Source organism: Palaemon carinicauda, chromosome 2 (genome assembly GCF_036898095.1).
Source record: "Palaemon carinicauda isolate YSFRI2023 chromosome 2, ASM3689809v2, whole genome shotgun sequence".
NCBI lineage: Eukaryota > Metazoa > Arthropoda > Malacostraca > Decapoda > Palaemonidae > Palaemon > Palaemon carinicauda.
In genome coordinates this window covers 36,111,603-36,121,602 of record NC_090726.1, presented here as the reverse complement: position 1 = coordinate 36,121,602, position 10,000 = coordinate 36,111,603, and the positions used below count along the sequence as shown (strand labels likewise).

Here is a 10,000-nt window from a genome sequence, read left to right as displayed (position 1 = left end):
TTATAAAGTGAGTTTCCAGTGAACAGCGGAGTACTCCAATTGTTCTTACCTGTCCCCTGAGTGCTCTCAGCCTCCGTAGTTTAGCCTCCTGGGCCTCGACCCTCTCCCGTAGGCGGCGCAGACGGTCGGCTTCGGCTGCTACGGCAGCCGCCCGCGACTCCTGCTGTTTGAGATACTTGAGCCGCTGCTCCCGGGCCACCAGGAGCTGCTGCTGCGTCTCATCTGCTGCTGCTGTCGGTTGGCCATGTCTCGCAGCTCACCCACCGTCAGCTCACACCCGTCAGGCAGCTGCAGAAGGAGGAAGAGAGGTGTTAGGAGGTTTGGTATTGGATGTACATATTAAATACAATGGTGAAAATGGTAGTGACATGTTGCTCAGCGACTACAGCAATAATAACAACAACTACATAAACGACATGAGTAAATAAACAACAGCATCAACAACAGCAATAATAATAATAATAATAATAATAATAATAATAATAATATCCCTTAAATAATAATAAAATAATAATAATAATAATAATAATAATCCCTTAAATAATAATAATAATAATAATAATAATAATCCCTTAACTAATAATAATAATGATAAGAATAATAATGATAATAATAATCCCTTAAATAATAATAATAATAATAATCCCTTAAATAATAATAATAATAATAATAATAATAATCCCTTAAATAATAAAAATAATAATAATAATAATAATATAATAATAATCCCTTAAATAATAATAATAATAATAATAATAATAATAATAATAATAATAATAATCCCTTAAATAATAGTACTAATAATAATCACTAAAATAATAATAATAATATAATAATAATAATAATAATAATAATTCCCCTACATAATAAAGAACAAGTGGACGGCTATAAATATATAAATATATTTCTTTCCTGTCACGCTGAGTGGCAGAGGGGAGAGGGAGTAGTCATGCCCTGGTGATAGGGGGTAACTAGAGAGGTACAGCACATTCGGAAATCACAATCTCCCACAATTCACTACTACTACTACTACTACTACTACTACTACTAATAATAATAATCTAATGAAATCGTTCCCTCTTTTCACTCATTATCATGAATAAAAATGAGTGCACACACGTGCACACTTTCGTGCTAGACCATGGGTGAAGGAGTGCGAGTGTGTATGTGTGCGTATGTATGTTGAAGGTGGAGGGGAAAGACGGAAAGGCCAAAAAAAGGGGGGGGGGGGGTTGTCTCGTAACTCCGTAGTGACCCAAAGCTGTCATCCTCAATTTCCGATGTCCTTATCAGCTGTCCAATAAACGTTATATGTTTTGTGCATATGAGATACTTTCGTGCGAGCTCATTTCATAAAAAGGAATATAAGCCTATCATATTACACACACACTCTCTCTCTCTCTCTCTCTCTCTCCTCTCTCTCTCTATCCTCTCTCTCTCTCTCTCTCTCTCTCTCTCTCTCTCTTCGATGTAATTGCCTATGGAAGACGATTCACAATTCGTTATACTGCGTCAAGTTCATTACGATATTGCCCTTTAAATATGGCCAAACGAACTTGAACGTAAAAAGTCAATTTTTGTATGTTCTAATTACATTCGTAATGTTCAGTTATATATCTTTCTTACAATACCTTTCTCATCATTTATATATAACTCATAACACCATGAGTTCAAAAGTAAAAGCATATACGAATAAATGGAATGGGTTGAATTGGATTGAACCGAATTATAAATGTTAGGCCTAAGGCCGGACACTGGAAATGGGAGGTCATTTAGAACCATCGTAAACGTTATTTTGAAAAAAGGAAAAAAAAAAAGATATAAGATTTTATTAAAAATTTTAGTCAGAATAAAATCATATCAATAAAAATATAAATATAAGTGAAATATATTTATATACCTAAATTTCACTCAAAATTTCTACGTGGATACTCAATATTGCGGTATTAACCCATGACAAGACCCCGAGCTTCGAGCTCCTTGAGACCCCCCCCCCCCCCGGGCACAGTGCACTCTCTCTTTTCGTACAATTTATTACAATAATATTCAAGGTTTAAAGGCCCTCCATGAATGGCAAAGACAAGGGATAGTGACATTGCAATAGCAAGCAGGACAATGCCCTAGAGACAGACTACATATTATGATCAGCTCCTAAGTCCCCTCTCCATCCAAGCTAGGACCAGGGAGGGCAAGGCAATGGTTGCTTATGATTCAACAGGTAGACACACAGGCTTCCAAACGCCCCCCCCCCCCTCCCCCATCCTTAGCTTACAAGAATAGTGAGGTTATAGTAACCAAAGGAACTAATGAATTTGAGCAGGGCTCGAACCACTGTCAGGCAATCACAAGGCAAGAACGTTAACAACAGGTCATCACAACCCGATTGTTACCTGATTATTATAGTTTTTACATTTAACTACTGTATAAAAGAAAAAAAAAGTATAGAACCTTGCTCTTTCTGGGCTCCCAGGCTCCAGCCTCAGTAACTTGTACAGTTGGCTTCACTAATTCCGGTACACTGACGTCTCTTTACCTTCCCGTGAAGTGTACCGGAATTTATGAAGCCAACTGTACCAGCCAGAACACACTGGTGCACTGGTTCCCTTCAAGACCAAGTTATTAGTCACAATGTCTGGCCATTAAGTAATTTAGTTCAAATTACCTTGGTAATCTGTTTCTAATTATCTCGAACCAATCCGTATAAATGTTTCAATACATTAAGAACGTTGCTACAGAAACATTAAAGGTTACTTTGCTTTTAAATTTTCATATTATTTGAAACTTATTCATGGATGTCAATCATAAAAATGTCCATTCGTTTGTGAAACCTTTTTCATATAGAATAATTCTCATACATTAAAACCAATAAAAGAGTAATAAAGGTAAAAAAATAAACGAGACAACATATAAAAACTTAATGAGAATATTATTCTAAGTGAGTGAAACCAAGTAATTGTTACATGGGACTGAAAATCAATTTCACAGCCTTTCTTAAACTCAATTACCTAAAGAAGACTTTTAAGGACCACTTAAAAAATCTGGATATAGCGTATGTGTGTACACACATAAACATAGTCGTAAACAAGTACAATTTTCCTTACGTTTGTCCTTAGTACCACTTGACCTACCCTTACATAGCTGAGATCTCCCACTCGAGATGATCTCACGATGTCTCTCTTCAAAATGTACGTGTGAGATAACGCAGTATTAATAGTTGTTGTTATCAATATTACTTTTTCATCATATTCATTGGCACGAGAGCACAATTCATTATTATGGTCTTCGTTTGTTATGGTAATGCACATACACACACACACACACACACACATATATATATATATATATATTATATATATAATTATATATATATATATATATATATATATATGATAAATTTTGCACATTTAGACCTGTTTTTCATATTCAAATAAGATTTATATTTTAATACCTTATTCTCTGGGTTATCTCTTATACTTCGGGATCAGAGACCCAAGGGGGAACTTTTAAAATACAACAGCTTCTGGCCGGTCGGGAATCGAACCCTGGTGGCAAAATGGTATTGTCAGTGTCATACAGCTTCCTTGATCAGGGAGAGAGAGAGAGAGAGAGAGAGAGAGAGGGTCTATCCCAACAGCCATTTCCCAACTGCTTCCTCCCGAACAGATGACAATATAAACTTCCTTATACATCCCTCCAATAAATATTTTCCAGTCTCATTCCTAAAGAAAAGGAGGAGCCCTTACTCAGCGGAAATTCATGAGAAGTGAGTGGGTGGCGTTCCTGCCATCCAACTCCCCTTTTCCAAAATCCTTCCTTTGTTCGTCCATTCGTCCACGTCCTGATCTAACAAGACATTCATACAAGAAGAACGACCCCCATCTCTCAGGGGGGCCTCTCGTGAATGCCAGGATCTTCAAAGAAAATGGGAACCGGTCAATCTTCGGAAGAAAATGGGCGTTGTCGTCATTTTTTTTATCTTTTGCAATATTGGGTTGATTTTTGGCGCGTGCGATAATGAAAAATGCGAATTCCTTTATACATGGTGTGATATAATAATTGATTTTGAGTATGAGCAAGTAAGGGAGCATACTCTCATATATATATATATATATATGTATGTATATCTATATATATATAACTAAATATATATATACTTACATACATATATATATATATATATATATGTATGTATATATATATACTGTATATATAATATGCTTGGAAGCTAAAGGATCAACGTGGCAGAAACATTTTCGTTTTTCTTCCGAGAACTATCCCATGAGAGAGAGAGAGAGAGAGAGAGAGAGAGAGAGACGAAAATAACATACCGGGAACTTTGCAAGCTTCTTAGCTATGTTAGAGCTAAGGCGGTATCAGCAGGTCCTCGTATTGTAAGGGAATTATTAAAGCAGGGATGGCAGACGGAGGAGGAGGAGGAGAGGAGGAGGAGGGGGGGGGGGAGGATGAGGAGGAGGAGGAGGATGGCCAGGGAGAGGTCTCTAACTCAATCTTCGAACTTCCACCGTTGGAAGGTGATAGCATTAGGTTGGTCCCTCCAAAACCCCACCGGGTTATAAATTCCCAGAAAAAAGTATTCATTTACTCGAGCTTAAAATGAGTCTCTCTCTCTCTCTCTCTCTCTCAAAAAATGAATGAAAAGGCGTGTTCTCTAAATCCAATATATCTCTGATGATAGGAACAGCGAATCATGTCGTTAATTATTATGAAAATCCACTGGACAATAGCGTTTATTAGTCCGGCTAAACTCTACGGAGTTTAACATCAAAATGGGAGGACCTAGACCAGGTAATCTCCTCTATATCGTAGTAAAACCATTTATAAGAATAATCCGAATCTGGAGTTAGGTGGGATTATACTCGGAGACCATTTCTTGCTTTGAGAAGGATTTTGGGTTTCAAATGGAAGCAACATATTACGAATCTGAACGATATAGTTAGATTATCAAGATGGAGATGGATAGGGCATACAGTATTTTGAACAGGGGAGTTAGTCCAGGATGGGCCTGAATGGAAACTGCTGGGTAGGAGAGGACGTGGTAGACCAAGAGAAACGTGACTGATGACGATACGGAGGAATGTTCGATTTGAGAATTTGGTTGATCTCAGAGAGATGGCACAGGAAGAGACATATACTCGTGGCTGCCAGAGAATTAAGATAGATTAAACGTTCAGTCAATTTGGTTGTACTAAAAAAAATATTTATGTGGGAGTCAATCGATTGTAGTGGGTCGCAGTTTAGTGGTAAGGTGAAGAAAAAAAAAACACGTGTAATAATTTCCGTAAAAACGTATACCATCAAAAAAAAAAAAAAAAAAAAAAAAAATAGAGACTATCAACGCGGTAATTTCGGCTCCATAAAACTCTTAATGAAATCGAGCAATCACAATATTTTCGGCCAACGAAAAATAACTTGAAGCGATCCGATACTCATCATTATCACTACCTGATTTCTCAAAGAAACCAACTGCGTTTAATACGCTATAAAAAAGATTTCGAAAGAAAGTATTGCCCCATTTTCCACGCGTCTAATGAGATATTAATGAGACTTCATTCAGAAGAAATAAGGTCTTTTCAAAATATGTCCGTAACAGAGACCATTTCCGGGATAACTCTGAAAATTTAAGTAGTGCAATCATTATGTTGCTCAATAATCTCTCTCTCTCTCTCTCTCCTCTCTCTCTCTCTCTCTCTAATTATTTAAAATTGCCATTTATACAAATACTATAATTCTCTCTCTCTCTCTCTCTCTCTCTCTCTCTCTCTCTCTCGAATTATTTAAAATTGCCATTTATACAACTACTATAATTCTCTCTCTCTCTCTCTCTCTCTCTCTCTCTCTCCCCTCTCTCTCTCTCTCTCTGCTGCGTGTGCAATCTAGTAGAGCTACTGAGACACCGAGGTTCTAAATAATGGAATCACACACACACACACACACACCACACACACACACACTGCAACAAGAGTGAACATTTTTGCGTGATGTATGGTATCCTAAACAAAATATTCCTGAGAGATAAGATCTGTTGGGTATATGTTTTCTACCGGATAAAACATTGGCTTTAGCATCAAGGACGTTGTGGATTATGAAAATACTCATTACACCAGCTTAGGGTATCGAGTCAATAACCTTAATCCATGTGTATATATCATGCTTATATAACGGAACACCACTTGCTTCTAATCCCTTTAAAGAGAATATATGTTTTGATGAAAGTAAATACTGTTGCTATTGCATCTACATTTACCAATGTAATGTTGTGTATTTGTTAACATTCAATGATTATGTATATATATATATATATATATACATATACACAATATATATATATATATATATATATTATATATATATATATACATACAATATATACACACACACACACACACACATATATATATATATATATACTGTATATACAATATATATATATATATATATATACTATATATATATACAAAATATATATATATATATATATATACAATATATATATATATATATATATATATCTATATATATATATATATATATACATACATGATCATACGTACGTAAGACAGACAGTGTTTTCCACAGGACACGAGACCGAAAATAAAAGAAGGATAAGCATGAGATGAAGAGACTTGATAAAAAAATTGAGATCATGGAAGTAAAATGCCACTTTCTCTAAAAAGAAAGTATTATTAACTATTATTAACTTGTGCATCAGAAACTTGGAGCCTTACTAAAGCCTGAGATCATAAGCTAATTAATACTCAAAGACCTATGGAAAGTATAATAAAGGGAATAAGAATAAGAGACAGAAAAAGGGCAACATGAATACGAGAGAAAACTAAAGTAGAGGATATTATAGTAAGATGTAAGAAAAAGAAATGGACATGGGCAGGACATAGAACAAAAATGGCAGACAATAGATGGGCATTAAAAATAATATAATGGGTCCCTAGAGATCGTAAAAGGACCAGGGGAATGAAAAGAAGACGATGGATTGACGAACTAAGAAAGTTTGCGGGTGTGGACTAGCACCGAAAGACACTAAACAGACGCAAGTAGAAGGGACATGTCTGAGGCCTTTGTTATGCAGTGGACTAGTAACGCCTGATTATATATATATATATATATATATACACACACACACATATATATATATATATATACATACATATATATATATATATATATATTTATATATACCTTCCTTGTGGCACAGTAATATAAGCTAGACCTTGGGTTCGATACAGAGCCGAAAATAATTTTTCATTTCATACCGATTTAGATTTTACAGGCGATTGCAAGGGATATCGAGTAATAAAATTACGGAATAAAAAGTCTAATAGCCGAATCATTTCCATAGAACATATTTCCTCCAAATATTCAGCATATAATTCAGCAAAGCGATGATGCACCATCGCGTAAAGGATATTTTATGCCTCGTAAAGCGCTGGGAATTTCAATACAAATTGCAAAAGATTTTTTTTTCTTCTGTCATGTTCATTCGAAATATAGAATTTATTTCGGTAAAATCCTTTCAATTACATTTCTTATAAAAGAAATAACTTGAATTCTAAAGATAAATAACAAGTGGATAATTTCCAGGTTCCAATGCTACTAAAATGGTGCCATTAATTTGAAATCATAAACATTTGCGCTATTCGAAGCAATGTAAAGGTTTTGAAATACGATTACATATAACAGTCTGCGGAGATTCTACCCATATTTCACTTGCCCAATGGACCTTTGGATGAAACGGATCCCTCAATGTTACTTTTATTATTATTATTATCATTATTATTATTATTATTATTATTATTATTATTATTATTATTATTATTATTATTATTATTGTTGTTGTTGTTGCTGTTGTTGTTGTTGTTATTGGACCATGCGTAAACAGTTAACTGTAATAATTATATGGATACTGCAGTAATAGATGTCATAAATCAGTGATAATAATCACTACTAACATTGTAAAATATATATAAAAAAAAATGCATAAAAATAAACTCCAAACTACAATAACTTGTAAAAAAAAACTTTTGTAGAACGATATATTATTCAAAGGAAAATAAACTGCCAAATAAAGAAATTTTCTCCAACAAAATATCGCTCTCAAAAACATAACTTTTCTATCTCTCCCAAAACCTATAGTCCATTTCTTTTAGCGATGCATATTTGCACCGACTCGCGGCGGTGCCCTTTTAGCTCGGAAAAGTTTCCTGATCGCTGATTGGTTAGAATTATCTTGTCCAACCAATCAGCGATCCGGAAACTTTTCCGAGCTAAAAGGGGCACCGCTGCGAGTCGGTGCAAATATGCATCGCTAAAAGAAATGGACTATAGTTACTTGTTGCCAGTTAAAACACATAGATTCTTCGTTAAAGTTTTCATAAAATTCTAAACTTTGTGATTAGGTTGACCTTGACCTCACTCTGCTCACTGACATCAGCAGTAAACCATGCGGGCCAAATATGGAGTGATCAACTCATAAATTTAAAAATTTATGACCAAATTTGGGCATGCTCCTCGCACTCCCCAAGAGAGATTGGTTCACCAAACGTTCAGCTGGGCTCCACAAGGCACTAGAAGAGTTGGCAGACCCAGGCTTACATGGCTGAGGACTATGAAGTGCGAAGTAGGAGATGATGAATGGAGAAGTATTGAATTAAAAGCTCAAGATAGAGACAGCTGGCGAAATCTAACCGAGGCCCTTTGCGTCAATAGGCATAGGAGGAGATGATGGTGATGATGATGATATCCGAGGTAGTATAAATTTGATTTTTAAAAATGAGTAAATAGAGGATTCCATATATAAATAAGCAAACAATATAAGACAGAAAAGCTAAATCAAGGGTTCAGGTGCTCGATAGAGAGAGAGAGAGAGAGAGAGAGAGAGAGAGAGAGAGAGAACCTAAATCAAACATTTATTACTCATGAGGTAAAAAGCAATTCGCTCAACAGACATTTCGGAGGCAGAAAAAAATACTAAACAGACACTAGCAGACATGCTTTTCTATATCTGATACTTTGTCGGTAAACATTCGCTCTAAGTAACCTTTGGGAATCAATCTCTTCAGTTATTTATTTCCTTATTTCCTTTCCACACTGGGCTATTTTTCCCTATTGGAGCCCCTGGGCTTATAGCATCTTGCTTTTCCAATTAGGGTTGTAGCTTGGATAGTAATAATAATAATAATAATGAGAGATATCGTAAGTATAACCTTGGAGAACGTGATTTTGTCATATCGCCACGAATCTGTTAAAATAGAAAGCGCTTGAATATACTTTATTACACAAGACACTATTTGAAGAAAGCAGTTAATGATTTCTTATATATGGAGTCGCTTGCTAAGGGTAGCAAATGCTTCATCATATACAAAAATCCGTTATAGCAATATATGCTTTTTGGTGAATACAAAATGTTTGGATAGAGCAATGCATAGTTATGTTGTAAGCATTTTTTTATTATCTTAGGAACTGTTTGCACAAGAAATCAATGACAAACCTAAAGAAAATATTTGTGCAATGCCTTGATTATTGCACATATATATATATATATATATACATATATATATATATATATATGTGTGTGTGTGTGTGTGTGTACACACACACATATATATAAATATAAAATATATATATAATATATATAGATGAATATGATATATATATACTGTATATATATATATATATATATATAGATAAATATAATATATATATATATATATATATACATAATTATATACATATATACATACATATATATATATATATATATACATAATTATATATATATATATATATATATATACATACATATATATACACACAAACACAAAGGTGGCCTATGTTCACGTTACCTAGGAGCCCTCAATTTCTATTTTTATTTAATAAAAATAAGATCCTATTTTATCCCTCTCTTCTCCCAATCTCTGATAGTACTGTCACGTAGACAACGCAGGTGACGACAATGGGACACAAG

At 34.7% G+C, this 10,000-nt stretch overlaps 1 protein-coding gene across 1 annotated transcript in view; it reads right to left on the bottom strand.

Annotated features, from left to right (window-relative positions):
• Nucleotides 1-10,000, bottom strand: part of LOC137616058 (apoptosis-stimulating of p53 protein 2-like) — a 55,773-nt gene that overhangs the window by 37,618 nt on the left and 8,155 nt on the right. Inside the window, 2 exon segments of the mRNA XM_068345739.1 lie at nucleotides 50-222; nucleotides 225-288. Of these exon segments, the coding sequence (XP_068201840.1) occupies nucleotides 50-222; nucleotides 225-288 (237 nt within the window).